Raw genomic sequence first — 15,281 nt, 5'->3', positions numbered from 1 at the left:
GAGAGTGGTGGACCAAGGTATGTGCAGGCGTTACTGGGGCCCAGGAGGGGAAGTGCCAGGATAGGAGGCTACTGGCTAAGTGCTTGGGTGGAGGTGTCTCATGGGGTGGATGCCCAGCCACCCGTCAGGGGGACCAGAAGGCAGTGCTGCTGGGGGTGGGTGCTGGTGTCGACTTGGCAGAGGGCTTGGTAGCCTGCAAGACTCATGAAGCACCAGGCCGCCATTCACATCGGATGTGGGTGACCACCTTGAGTCAGTGGAGAGGTTTTAAAGCTGGGGAGATGCAGTCTCTGGGCTTCAGGCCAAGGATAAGCCTTGCAGCCCTATTCTGTATTAGTTGAAGGGGCGAAGGGAGGAAAGAGGCAGATTGAGGAAGAGGCTCTTGCAGTAGCCCAGCCTGGAAAGTACCAGAACACTGATGAGCTTCTGGGGGAAGGCGAGGAAAGGGTGAATGCCTAGAGGAAGGTGATTTTGAACGTGTGCTTTTCGGAAATGTCCAAGAGATGAGGGTTGAATGCGAGAGGAGTCTTAGATCACCCCAAGATTTTTGGCCTCACTAGACTAAGTGTAGAGGGCCCAAGTAGGGCAGCCAGAGGGCTGGAGGGGAAACAGGGTTCAGGGGGGTCCCAATCAGAAGGATCTCAATCTTACTGGCATTAACAAAACAGATCATTGTCTAAGGACCAAGCATGAATAGCAGTGAGACAATCGGGGGAGGAGGAAGAGGAGGTGGAAGCTTGAAGGAAAACCGGTCATCAGCATAACACTCGAAATGACTAGAGAAGGAGGACATCAGGTGTCGCATTAACTTTTGCTTGGTTTCAATCTGCAGCCGATTAGCAAGATTCCGACAATCCAGCAAAGTTAGACTCTGGATCTTAAAAGATGGTTTGGACCCCCATTGATATAATTTATTTGTATTTTATTGAGAATTTGTATGGAGCTTTAAACAACAGAATTGTATTTCAAAGTGCTACAAGATTAAACCGGATGGGAAAAGAGGAAATAATGGCAAAAACAGTAACTTACAGTTGTGTTTCTACTAGGCCTTGTTGTGTACAGACGTGCAAGTGCAAATAAGGAGAAGTAGAGAAGTGGACAAGTGCAGGAGGAGGGGCCAGGAGTGAAGTGCTAAGGAGAGCCAAGGTGGAGAACCTCATGCTAAGTGCAAATACAGACGACTCACACAAGCATTCACATGGCAGAGCAGTGGGGGTGGAGGGGTGCTGGAATGGTCTGGGAGGAAGGGCCTGGAATCATGTAAGATTCACGAAGGTCAGGCACCCAGTCACGGCGGAAGTGGGGTGATTAGAAGGGAAAGGAAAGAGGTAGAAAAAGAAGTAGAGAAGAGCATAGTTGGAGCAGTTTCCATAATTTAAGGAGGTCCTGCTCAAATCTGAGGGGGGCAGGGAGGCTGTTCCAAATGGAGGTACCAGCCGAGGAGAGAGACCTTCCCGCACTCCCTGCAACTTTGTACAGTTAGATAAATGTGCAATCACTGTGTAAATTGTTCAAACTGGCTTTACTTACAAAAAGAAAAAAGAATTGTGATGACACAACATTTGAATCTTGAAGTCAACTTTTCAACAAGTTAAATTTTGGGAGAGCAAGCCTCTATCACAATGTTCTGTGGCATAGACTGGGTGCTGTGAACAACATCTGGAGCTATTCTATGCGTTTATATGGCCTGCACATTCAATGTCAGATCTTTTACACATTTGAAATCCGTCGGCTGGAAGATTGGCTTTGCTACACACTGCTTGCTTCCTTTGGTAAACTCCTTGTTGTAACGTAGATTCCTGAATGTTCCTGTAGTTTTTGATTGTTCTCTGCAAATGTTCTCATTATGTACAAGTACAGCTAATCTTGTTCTGGCCTCCATACCATCTATTGCAAAATGCAACCTTTCAGGCCTGTACTTTAGGCACATATTATGGAAAACCTCCAAATATCCAGTGTGGCAGAATTCTGCGAGTCCCCTGAGGTCTCTTGAAAGTCTTTTGTCACACACAATCTTCTCGAATGCGGGGTGATGAGGGGAGCCTGGCACCCACCACCTTTTCTTGCGCTCATGCTCCTGGCTCAATGGTCCATGTGCACATTTGTTCAAATGTTAGGTTAATTCCCATGAGTGTTTGTTTGAACAATGGTGTATTAATGAATGCCATTTTTCAAGCAGCACATCTACAGATCCATCATGTTTTGGAGAGCTCCACCAAATATGGTTGCTGAAAGAATGTGACCAACTTAAAATGTTTTCTGTATCCTATTTTTACCTTTTTTAGAAATTGATTTTGAAACATGCCATACATCATAGTGATGCTGTATGTGTGGGAACTACTCTCACATGACCTTGGCTATTCCCACATGCCTGTCAGTGGCCATCAGGCCTATTTGCATTCCTCTGGATTGCAGAAGTTCAATGGATTTAATGAACCCATATTTTTCCATCGTAACCGAAGATGTACATTCAGACACTTGCACAACGACTGAACCCACCATTTCTTTTCTTTCCATGTCTTGGAAGTGGTAGGTGCAGTATTTAGCAGAAAAACCTGGACTGTTACCCTGTCCATCACCCACAAGCCTGAGCCTTTTTCCATCAAAAGCATTGTCCAAAGAGATTTGTTAGAGTGTTCATGCCTGGCAAATAGCGAGGAACAAGAATTTCTTCTGATATCTGTCGTAATTGGGTTTCTGTAAGGAACTCAAGTCCCACAAATGTAAAGAAACTTTACATTTTACTGAACGTTGATCTGCTAAACAGTAAAACAGATGAACCAAGTACATTTCCAGCGGGCACTTTTCCAAGTATAGGTTGAGCAGACCATGAAAATGCGTAATGGTTGTGTACACAGCTACCCATCATCTCCAGGTTTGTGCCTTTAACTACACAAGTAAAGTTCACCAATGGCTCCCCACAAATCCTCCCATGTAATTTATGATCACATCTCATAATTTTTATAATCTGAATGAGGCAGCAGTCGAATAGAATCTATTTTGGCTCCCGTAACAGCCAATCGCCCTGCAGTACAGTGGTTTGCGATTCCATGGGAGTGGATAAGTCAGATCACAAGCACAATCGATCACTTGCGAAGTTGCTGGACTTATTTCTGTTTGTGATATTTCCAGATTTTCCAAATGTATTGGGGAAAAGAGTGAACATTTTCGGTTTCTTAGATTGTAACTATTTAGCGAGTGTGGCTTGTGTGAGCGGTTCTGCAAGCAATTTTGAAAAATCGTCTGTCTCTTCAGGGTGACATTTTATCCTTTAACAATGATCCATGGTTACTTTCCATGGGTCACTGGCGACAGTCCATTCCAACTCCGGCCACTGGACATCTGCATCGCGGCTCGGAATCTTGACTGGACTATGCTGAGCTTCAAAAAGTAGCTGCTCCCAATTGACATCGGTTTGGCAAGCCGCATCATTAGTTTATGTTCTCTGCGTGGTCATGCTCATCTTCTTCCTAGGTCTCTAATGGATGAAAAGAAGCAGGTTTCATTTTTTGAAAACGCACATATTATATGAATTACAACCTCAAAATGTCAAATCAATAAAATACTACATAAACAACTTATTTAAAAACACAAACATTGCCGTTATTTACCCTTGTTTTCTGAATGTTCCTTGGAACATTCAATGTTGATTTTCCGACCACATGTCCAAGCTGAAAAACAGCATCAACCATGCAATTTGCTCTTCAACTTCAAGATTCATATATACATATCTACTAAAATAACCAATTTCACATGAATGTTATAAATGATGATAACTAACTTTATAAATATCTTATGTATGCCTCTGGTCCATGGGTCTCTTCAATTTCGACCACTTCAGTAGTAAATTCCTTATGCATAACAAATTTTTAAAAAAATTAGATTGTTAAACAATGTAAAGTTAAAATCATTGATCTCACAAACAGCATCTTGAGACAGTTGATTTAAGGATTGTCGACCTTAAAACATCAGTTAAAAATGGCTAAGATACGGTTAACCGTTGGATATAAATGTTGTCATTATTATGCAAATAAAGTCGAACACTGTATATGTAACTTTTTTAAAAGACAGATTTGAAAGTGTAACCGATAACCTTCAAAGATGTCGCTGGGAATTGGTGTGCAATAATCCTGCAAAACCTATTCATTAAATGATGCGTTTAACAAAACCATACTCCATTCATATAGTGTCTACAAATCAGTAACAAAGTAGGTTTTTATGAAGTTTTTCTTTAATTGTGGCATTTGTTTCTGTGAGGAATACATTGAGGTTGTTGATCTAAAGCTTTGCCATTTACAAACAGTATTTAAAAAAAAAAAAACACAAATATAATTCAATACATTCTCAGTTGTTATACCGTTTGCAGTAGAAAAGTAGTACGTTGAATTTCCAGCTTCCCCCTTTATCAAAGTAATATCAATAATAAACATGTAAAAGGAAAATCGAAAATTAAACGCCAAAGATGGTCGATATTTACATAGAAGCCTACATGCCACTTAGATTTCTGGATTGCTATGCACTTGGGTGGGTTTCCAATTATTGCAACAACAATCCGTACTAATAAAGTCTCTGATCTGCATACACCTCTCAAACTACCTCCACAGCACAGCAGTGAGCCATCTTGCTCTTTTCATGCTCAACCTTAATAACCACCCCCCCTCCCCCCCTCCTTGCATTACAGATCCGCCCGAGCGCCTGGAGAACACACAAGTGGCGTCTTTGCACGTTAACTTTGTCTCGAGGGCTAAAATCCTACATAAATCAATATTATTTCGGTTGAACTTAAATTACTTCAAAGTTGAGTGTGGTTGCTGTTGTTTCCGTAATAGTGGTAGATGTACAATCTTGGTCCTTTAATTGATACATATATTAAGACCATTGTTACATAGAAAAATTGCATTAGTATTATAAATTAGACCACATCTAAAGCGATAAAAGTATGTTTATGTGCAAGTCACTCAGCCTTACCATGTGGATGTTGGGTATGTCTGATTTCCTCCATGGTAACGTCTGTACTTCCATCAGTGCAGTCTACGTAAACACAGAGATGGTAAACACATTTTACAAAATGACCTATTTACAAATGACGCAATGTACGTTTTTTTTTTTAGAAGGCTCACATTAAACAGAACTACTAGTGTATCCCTAAACTAGGGATACACAAAGCAATCATTGTATAAACTTTCATTGTGGCATTTGTTTCAGCAAGAAATACATTAAGGTTATTGATCTAATGCTTTATTTAATGACAGTATTGCAAATTATATAAAAAACTATTAACATAATTCAATGCATTGTCAATTGTCATACCTCATCCTCCAGACCAGTTACAATAGAAGAATAGTACTTTGGTGTAGTTCCAGCCTCCCCTATAGCAAAGTAATTTCAATAATAAAGATGGAAAAGCAAAATCGAAAACAGAATATTCACGCAAAAAATGGTCGATATTTACATCGAAGCCGAAATGCAACTTGAATGTCTGTGTACTTGACTGGATTTCCAATAACTTCACCCGCAATCCATACTAATGAACCCACTCCTCTGCATACACCAGTCAAACTAACTCAACAGCACTACAGTCCGCTGCCTTGCTCTTTGCCAGCTCAACCCTACTAACCACCCACCCTCCGTGCCTCCCTCCCTCCCTCCCTCTTTGCGTTACAGATCTGCCTGATGGCCTGGAAACCACACAAGTGGCATCATTGTGTGTTAACTTTGCTTCAAAAGCTAAAATTGTACATAATACATTGTTTAAAGTTCAACTTAAACAAATAGATATTTTGTATTCTCGCATCTGAAGGATTAGTATAACATTTCTTGAAATGCGAGTGAGGTTGCTGTTGACTCAGGAATAGTGGTAGATTTACAATCTTGGTCCTTTATTTGTTGCATATATTCATACGAATGTGAAATGCAAAATGTACATTAGTATTATAAATTAGACAACATCAAGAGCGATAAAGTAAGTTTATGTTCAAGTCGCTAGGCCTCACCAGGTTGATTTTGGACGGGTCTGGTTTCCTCCATTGAAACGGTCTGTACTTCCATCAGTGCGGTCTACGTAAACACAGAGAAGGTAATCAACAAATTTAACAAACCGACATATTTGTAAAAGACGCAATGTAGGTTTTTCGAGAAGGCTCATATTGCACCAAACTATTAGTGTATCCCTAAACAAGGGATGCACAAACTATCAAAGGTTATAATTGTATAAACCACAGTACATTGTGCCACGAAGGCAACTTGTGCAGTAAAATATCAATGGAAGTATTCCACAAAAACTCCAAACTATTTGTTCAATGTATTGTATGATCATTTGAAAGATATTATATTAAAAAAGTCAAATACATTAACAAAATAATCTGCCTGCACTACACTACTCACCTGGGTCAGCGGGTGCTGAAATTCAGTAGAAACTGCATTGGGAAGTAATTTGCGATGGTGTCTGAGGCAATGCTTTTTAGTGAACTTTGACTGTTTGTACATATCTTCAGAGAAGTGCATGCTGCAGACGCTGAATCGTTTTCCCCTCACATCAACCAAGACATAGTTGGCTCTGCCTTCAATCTCTTCAATCTCGGACACTAAATCCACAGTTTGACAGTTATGTTTTTAAACTCAATTGATATCCCTCGGAAAGACAAGCAGGACTGTTTTTTCACTTTTGGCACAGCTGATATTGGGGCAACCGAGAACGATACATGAAGGCATTTGGGGATTTTCCTTATGAGTTTAATGTGCAGTGCCTTCCAATACGGTACACTAACCCACGCTGGTTTCGTCAGCTGGAAGTAAAAGATATCCATTACTTGAAAGCATGACCCATTCAAAGAAGGAAACACATGAAGAATAAGGTAAATGCCATCCCCCAATGCGAATAAGAACAATGTAGAATACAGAATAGGAGAGAGTTGAACAGTTTTTCTCTCCCTCTCAGATCTTCACCAATACAGATAATTCGACTACATCATTGAATGGTGCATTTATAAAAAATTAAAAAATTCAAGCCCTAAGCACTACAAAGGAATTGAAGGTTGGTGACATAGGGTTTGGTTCACAATAGGTCAGTTTAAAAATATTTTTTTATGTTAATATTTTTTATGCAGTGTTCCTGGTGTATGACAACATGTGATGGGAGAAGCTCGCACCAATCCCATGTTCTAACATCATCCCGTGTCCTGAAGACAGATCCAAGGGTGCACAAAAAAGGAAGAGATTTATCCATATGTGTTTCTCTTGTTTATCCAGAAACACAATTCTGTCTTGACACCTACTGGAGAGTGCCATTTTCAGGTTGCCATTTCAAGTAGTCGTCTCGCATGCAATACTAACACCTGAAATAGAACTTTGCTCAATTACCAGAGGCAGGTGATACCACAATTTGCTTTCAGTGTTTTTTGGGTTTAATACAACGTAGAAATTGTGTATTTCTATGTTTAGTGACTTTATCTTACTCTATGAATAAAATGTATAAAATGTTTGCATCATGGTTAAAACCATGATGCAAATCTCATTTCCGTTAATTGCTGCGCTCCACCCCTTGTACTCTGCTGCACGGGCGGATCACAGTGGGAGCTACTAGACATCAACGATTTGTTTGCACAGCGTGAAGCTTCCGTTGCGCTCTGCACCTTGTACTCTGCTGCTCAGGCGGACCACAGTGCGAGCTGCTAGATGCATGTCAGCAGTTTATTTGTACGGCTTGCAGCTTTCAACCTTCTGTTGCGTACCGGCAGAACTTTACACATTGCTTTCCATGTACCAATTCAGTCCCCTGAGGCTGTCTCTTCTCTGAGGCAGTGTCATTGCAGGCCAACACTGAGGTCCTCCGTGCCACTGCCCACCTTTGATCAGTACCAAACCCACAAGCGCGTCAGCAGTGTTCCACTCACGCCTGTCTCAGGCGGCCAGAGCTTTTCATTCTTCCACAGACCATCTGCACAGCTTGGTCAGTGCTTTCCGACAGGGCAAAAACCAGCGCGGTCTTCGCCACCTCAAATGCCCACTCAATGCCCCAGTACCGGGGCCAGCAGCAGCAGTTGGGTCTTCTGCCTCGCATCAGCCGCCTGCTCACGCAGATCAGCATCAGCTGCTTCTTCTTGCATGCAGTGCTTGATGCGGCTTACTGTTATTTCCAGTGGCCTGCCCATTTACACCTTGGTCCAGTAGCCGAAGTTGCAGAGCCCTTTGTCATCAGCCATCTCGGTTCTCTCTTTGTTGTCGGGTCTCCGGCGCTTCGTTGCTTGTTACCAGGCAATCTTTTTTGCAGACACCCTGCATGGACTGTCTGCTCAGCACCTGCCCTTCTTCAGGGATCCGTTTGTACAAACATCCCGTGCAGCTTCAGTCATTTCCAAAATCATGCCGGATCAGCAGGAGAATCACTGAGAGACATCCAAATACATTGGTATAATTCATTAATTTTTCTTTGAGCCACAGTTTATGTCGCTTGGATTCAAGCGTTGCTGGCCTACATATGGTAGCTAAGCAGAATGCACTTCAGTTTCAACTTGAAGGGGTACCTCATGCAAATGCCACTTGTATTTGTCAGTCTACAAATTATTAATGTTTATGCTGCACTAAATCTCAGTGCATTGTTTTCACTTGTGATGGTCTGCTGTTCATGTATTCAATAATCTGAAGCTACTCTTTTTCAATATTTGGTGAAGGCCAGCAATGATGGGTTGTAGTTCCACCTGCTATGATAGTCTGTATAGTTGAAGCTGGAATCTTACCATAAGATAATGAATTGATGATGTTGGGATTCAGCCATACCTGTGTTTATAAGGCATGGCCACAACTTCAGACACAGAACATGGTGTGAAAGTTTGTTATTTTCATGGGCTCCATCTTCATTTGTCCAAGCCCAAGCATAAGCCTGTCTAAGGAGGCTTTTGGTTTTACCATTTTCAATTCGCAACAGCGTTTGCGAATTTTAAAGCGAGGGCTGTTTGGGACGCCAGAATACAGTGGTGCCTCTGTAAAACAGATATTCCTACAGTTCAGTACCCTAGGGTTCTCTTTGGTGATGTAATGATTTAGTGATCTTCCATTGTGGATTTTTTTATTACAACTCTTGTCTGGCAGGGGAGTTTCTTAATTAAGCATCAGAGGTTGGCTAATACAGTTCCATTCAAGTTATGTTACTTGGCATTTATATAGCACTCTATAGATCATTGGTATGACCTCAAAGCGCTGGTAGGTTGACCGCCTTCGGGACCGTAGTTCTGGTCAGAGAGAGATAGAGTCAAAGGGCGCGTGGGTGCACGAGATGTGTGTAGCTGATGTAATTGCCGGGTGGTATCTGCATCCTAGATTTCAGTTGGATGTGTGCGGTCTGGTGGGTGGACACCCAGACTGGGCTGTAGCTACGTTGGACCCGAAGAACGCATATGTGAGCAACTAGGCCGGAATGTGCTCGGCTAGCTGCATTTTATTAGGGTGATTAAGTGTTATGGGTCATATTCGTATGTGAACAGCTAGGAGGAATCATGAGTATAGCTGTGTTCTAGTTGAATGATAGTGTATAGAAGAGTAAGCGTAGAGATGTGATAGGATGGTTATTTTTAAAGCGCCCAAGACCAGGCACCTGAACAGGACGGCAGGGAACAGAGCAACACACAGACACAAGGAGACAGGGGATGGGCTTACAGCAACGGGGGGTGGGGTGGAGGGGATTTGGATATTGTATGGGAGGACTGGTCCAGGAGACCCCCCTCCCATGCCTCTTCTCCCCCGGTGAGGTTCATGGCTCACCGGGTGTCCTTCCTGCCACCAGGGCCCAGGTGGTGGGTGGGGCACTGGCTGAAGACATTGACCAAACCTGTTCAATTTAGCTAGGCCCTGGAAACCATTTTGTATAATAAAAATGGCTCGAGCCCTGTGCACCGCTGCACGGCCCCCACCCGTGGAGAGTATCACTTATCCCTGTGGCCACAGCTCCCTGGCAGATCCGCGAAGAGCCCGTTCCCACGAGCAGACGGACATGAGCTAGTGTTAGATACCAACACTGTAACATTTCACCTTCTGCAGTGTATCACTGTTTCCAGCATGACCCGGCCAGCAGGGCCTGGGTGGAAAAGAACTGTACGATGGTCCCCTGATAAAAGCAAAGTCCCCAAATACTAATGAGCAAACCACCTTTGATGAAAGCGTTCTCTCCACAACCTCTCTGACTAAAAAAACCTGTAAAATATATGAAAATGGCAGGATGGGTGCTCATATAACATGAGGGATAAAGCACCCACATTCATGTAGCTATGCGCAAATGGTAAAAGCATCCCGGTGGTTTTTCATGTGTGTTATCGAAAAGACTACACCCCACAGTCCCGCGCCAAAACTGAACTAATGCTGCTAGAGTGCAAAGGAAGACAAAATGCAACCATACTGAGGGATCATGTAAGGGGTGCACGAAAATGCACCATATGTGTGTCCGAGCCCACTATGTGCCACTGCCGCCAGTCGCAGTGGCGGGTTGTTCCTGCGTGCTCCACCAACCTTACTACTACCTCACTCACCGTGTATGTATAAGCTATAACAAAATGTTATAATTGCTAAAAACGTAGTGTACAAGTAATGTGCTCAACCTGGCCATATGGATGGCACTAGCAATGTCAAAAACGTGAGCTTTGGAAAGACTTAATGAGTATTGTATATTATATGAATGTTTATGTCTCTTCCTCCTAAAGTCTGCAACACACGAGGAAAATACCTTTGTGAGCACATGCAAGGCCATTCCCCCTTCCTCCCAGTGAAGCCTACCAGACGAAAAAGCAGAGGCCTGTGCCGCACTGCTCCACCTCCCCCAATTCGGCTGGAGCCGCTTCAAGCATTCGCATTCCCCCGCAGCACCCAAGGCCACAGCCTGCCACCTGAATTATTTACAACCCAGCAGTAAACCCCGGCCTTAAAACACAGATCTAAAGGCGCCCTTTCTTAGACTCCACAACCCGCTGGCCCACCCTAGGTTAATTGCCCCTGTAAAATTAGGACACCCAATATTATGGCAACATCACAAGAGCACATCCATAATGACTTCTAACAAGACATGATAACAGACCGCCTGTCCCATGCCCCGAGACCCAACCCCACGACCTCTGATACCCGGTCAACAGGATGGTGGTAACCATGTATTGACGAATCACCGCCAGACCCCACTCCAGGTGCATTCCTCCTGTGTTGCATTAACCTGTAGAATAACCTATTGGAAGATTTACCAGGAAAGATAATATTGCAATGTTGAATGACTGCGGTGTGCGTGGCCCTAGGGCAGAAAGTCAGGAAAGACATTCATCTCTGACAGTGGTCACGGTTGGCACAACAACACTGCCCGGATGAGCCCAGCTGACCTGCCAGGCCCAGCCCAACCCACGAGGGTAACCAGTGACGTCCTCCAGCCGCGGCAAACCACATCGCAGCAGCACCTATAGCTAGTCGTCGCCACCCAATCCCCACGAACTTGTGCCCCATATAGCATGTAGGTTCTTATTATGTTTTTTTGTAAATATATATGCCTGTCTTTGCTATTGTCAGACAGAGCGCTCTCGGAGTTTGCAGAGTTCTTTGCATGCTCCATTTTGATTGCTAAACTCCCATTTAAGCTCACCCGCACTTTGTCCTGGCCTTATTTCCCATCCTGGGAGAGTCCATTATTGTCTCTCATTGAGGGGAGGATCGTGCTATCTGGGGAAGCTTGCCTTCAATATATAGCAACAGCATGGGGAACAGGAAGGCAGGGTACACAGTGATATACATGTGGGGCATGTTAACATTTACATTCGTATTTCTATCCAGATGCGATTCAGGCCAACGTTCACAGCTCCAAATGTGGGACATGCCAACATTAGCATTTCTATCTAGAAGCGACTCAGGCCAATGTTCACATTCCTGTCAGAATCTGGCGCAGGCCAATGTTTACAGTCCTGACTAAGTACTCCATTAATTTCAATCCCTTTCCATCCACTCCATCTATTCTATCCTTTTCATCCACTCCACCCACTCTGTACATTCCATCCCTCCACACCATCCATCAACTCCACCCATTTCATGCATTCCATTCATTCCATCGACTCAATCCATTCCATCTGCCCCATTCATTCAGTTGACTCTGTCATTCCATCCACTTTGTTCTCTCTATCAATTCCATCCACTCTATCCATTTCATCCACTATCTGCTCTAGCCATTCCATTAATTACACCAATTCAACCCATTCCACCCACCTCCCATCCATTCCACCCACCCCATCAATCCATACCATCCGTTCAATCCACCCCATCCGTTCAATCCATCTCACCCATCTCATCTATTCCATCCATTCCATCCACTCCGCCCATTCCATCCACCTATTCCATCATTCCTTTAATTAATTCCACCTATTTTATCCACCCCATCTATTCCATCCACACCCACCCCACCCATTTTATCTGTTCCATTCATTTGTCCATACCATCCATTCAATCCACTCTGTCTATTCCATCGGTTCCATCCATTGACCGATCCCATATCCACATATGCCCTCCATTCCATCCACCCGATCCGTTTCATTAATCTGTTCAATCCATTCCGTCTACTTCATCCGTTTGCTCCATCCATCCATCCATCCATCCATCCATCCATCCATCCATCCATCCATCCAATGTGAATTAATTAGGGTTTTATTGTGTACACTTGGAGAATGTGTCTGGTTATGGTTTGCCTATTTGAGCGGGTGGGAGAATTGGTGATGTTAAAACAGTAGTCATTGTAGAAATTCTTTCAATTATGTCTGCACACCCCAATCCAGTATTACGGATTTTCAATCAGTTCTTCATAGACTTCTTGCATGGTAGTTCATGCTGTGTATGTGGCATTCCACGTTAAGAGGATGCACCTGTACAAGAGGTGTACAGGGTTAACATCCTTTACTCTTCCAGTGCACAACAGACTGTTTTACATTCCTCTAATGGAGTGGGTCTTCAAACTACACCTTCCTGCTCTGGTGGGGGCTCAGATACTTATGTCAAATCCACATACTTCAAGGGGCTACTTTGGCCTTTCCTTTGCTGCCATGGTTAGTAGAGAGGGTGGTAATGTTTTTTTTTTATCCCTACTACAAACACAGATTGAAAGTCATTGTGGGGTCTTTGTCCATGGTCGGTGAACCAGGACTTCTTTTCATATGGTTTAGACCTTCATTTTGAGAAGGTCCCACATTTTCGTCTGCTTTTACGTGCCATGTTTAGTCACAATTAATAGAAGTAGTCGGCTTAGTGAACCACAGTCTGAAAAAAACCGAGGCTGTCTGTGCTGCATGTAACTTTTGTTCCAAAAGATTAGCGCTCACGGCTGTATATTTGGGGCATTAGCAAGTAAACGCAGTCGTAGAATACATGCTTAATGTAGTGTCATTGATTGCAGGGGTGTAGACAAGGTAGAGCCTCAACAGGCAAGACCAACCCGCCTTTTTAAAAATTCCCCAACAGCAGTGGTGGCATCGAGATGGAGGCCCTCCAGGTTCGCCATAAAGGTAAGGAACCAGGACGCTATCCTTGCTTCTTGGTTCCTGTCTGCATTGAGCGCGTGAGGCAGATGCCTGAGAGGAGCATCCAGTCTGGAACTAGAAGGGAAACCCAAACACACAAAAAAATAATAGCATATTTGGATGCGTGTATGTGTGCACGCAAGGGTGTCGGATATTAATGTATAGATATTCAAGGGTGCCTTGTGCACGTATGACGGAGAGTGCAGTGTGAATAATGTATATGTATGGGTGAAATGTGCATATGAATGAGAATTTGGGGCGAACGCTCTAGGGTGCGCATGTGAATTAATGAGGGAAGCTGTATGGGCGAGTGACTGGTGGGTGAAGGAGTACGAATGTGTGAGAGTCAGGGCGCATTGAATGAGCATTTGTTTACAGTGACAGGCCATGTTTTACTGAAATGTACTTGATGAGTGTTATGTTGAGGTGGGAGGGTATACAGTAGAACGGGGCAGGCAGAATTTACGTTTTCTTACTGTGGCATGTCAGTTTTTTATTCCATTAAGGGCAAAGCTAACATGTGCTCTTATATTGGGGGGGGGGGGGCAGAGGCGGAGGGGGGAGGAAGGGTCTTTCAGCAGCCAGAAGGGAACCGTTTCCTCATTGTGGTATTAAACGTGTACTGGAATTAACAGAAAAGCCAACATGTTGTGTGCTCTTCCATGAAGGGATGGCAGAGAGACATATGTGTGCAGCCAACAAGGAAATTATGATTTCTTACTGTGACATGGCTTTATTTTCTGGCTATAAGGGGAAAGTCAACATGAGTGTTCTTACATGGAAATGTTTCCTTATTGTGGCACTGCATTATTTACTGGTGATAAGGGCAATGCCAACATCAGGAGTGCGTTTACATGGTGGGAGGCATCAAGAACAGGGTTTCTTCCTGTGGCATGAGATTTCTACTGGCATTGTAGGCAAAGCAAACAGGTGCATGTTCTTCTGTGGGAATACTGGCATACACTGGCGCTGTCAAAAGCCAGTAGGGACATGTATGGTGACAGTCATCAGGAACATGTATTTGTATACTGGCATTTAGTGGGGAAAGGCATCATGAACATGCCCCTGTGCGCTATTGGTGAATTGGAATGCAATGCATTTTTTCATGTCTTACCCTACAAAACTGTGTGGCTTTATTAACCAATTCTTTCACAGAAAGTGCTTTAAAATGCAACATTTGAAAGCATTATTAAAAATAATAGTAACTCTCTTTGGCAGAACACTACCCCCTCACCCAAATTCTCCTTTTTGGTTCAGGCTCCTTCTCTATGCTCGGTCACTCCCACACATTCGGCCAAGTACAACCCCCCCCCCTTCCCTTTGAAGGCTCCCCTTACTGCAGGCCCAACTACATCAGATTCAAGCCCCACTTGTTTAACTATTCTGGCTACACCTCTGATCGATGGAACCGTGTACCTAGAAGAAACACATGTACCTACCAATACATGTTATCACTCTTGGTTAAGTCAAACAAATAGGACAATAATGCAAACTGGAAGTAGAAAACGTTGAGCCTCATTACAAGTTTGGTGGTCTTCCGGTGGTAAGTCTGCCGAAAAACCACCAAACTGAATGAATGCTACCACAACTTGGTCCCGCCTTTTTACCGCAGGAATACAAGTGGTGGTAGGTGGTGTAAATCTCCATTTTATGGTATCCATAAAACTCCATGGAGAGATCAGTGGTATTACCGCCGGCGGTGGCAATTCTGATGATTTTGCCAGTAAGATGGAGGATTTTTCTCTAGCATTTTGCTGGAGG

General features: G+C 43.6%; 1 protein-coding gene across 2 annotated transcripts in view; it reads right to left on the bottom strand.

Annotated features, from left to right (window-relative positions):
• The window catches only part of MFSD4B (major facilitator superfamily domain containing 4B), a 323,877-nt gene that overhangs the window by 257,213 nt on the left and 51,383 nt on the right, over positions 1–15,281 (bottom strand). Inside the window, exon 2 of one of the 2 annotated variants that reach the window (XM_069607773.1) lies at positions 4,969–5,031. The exons of the other annotated variant lie outside the window; for it this stretch is intronic. Coding sequence (XP_069463874.1) covers positions 4,969–5,031 — 63 coding nt within the window. The remainder of the gene's footprint in view (positions 1–4,968; positions 5,032–15,281) is intronic. 2 annotated transcript variants of the gene reach the window in all.

This window comes from Ambystoma mexicanum, chromosome 4q (assembly GCF_040938575.1).
Source record: "Ambystoma mexicanum isolate Mex_15411 chromosome 4q, UKY_AmexF1_1, whole genome shotgun sequence".
NCBI lineage: Eukaryota > Metazoa > Chordata > Amphibia > Caudata > Ambystomatidae > Ambystoma > Ambystoma mexicanum.
Note: the sequence above shows the minus strand (reverse complement) of the source record. Positions and strands in the feature narration are given on the sequence as shown.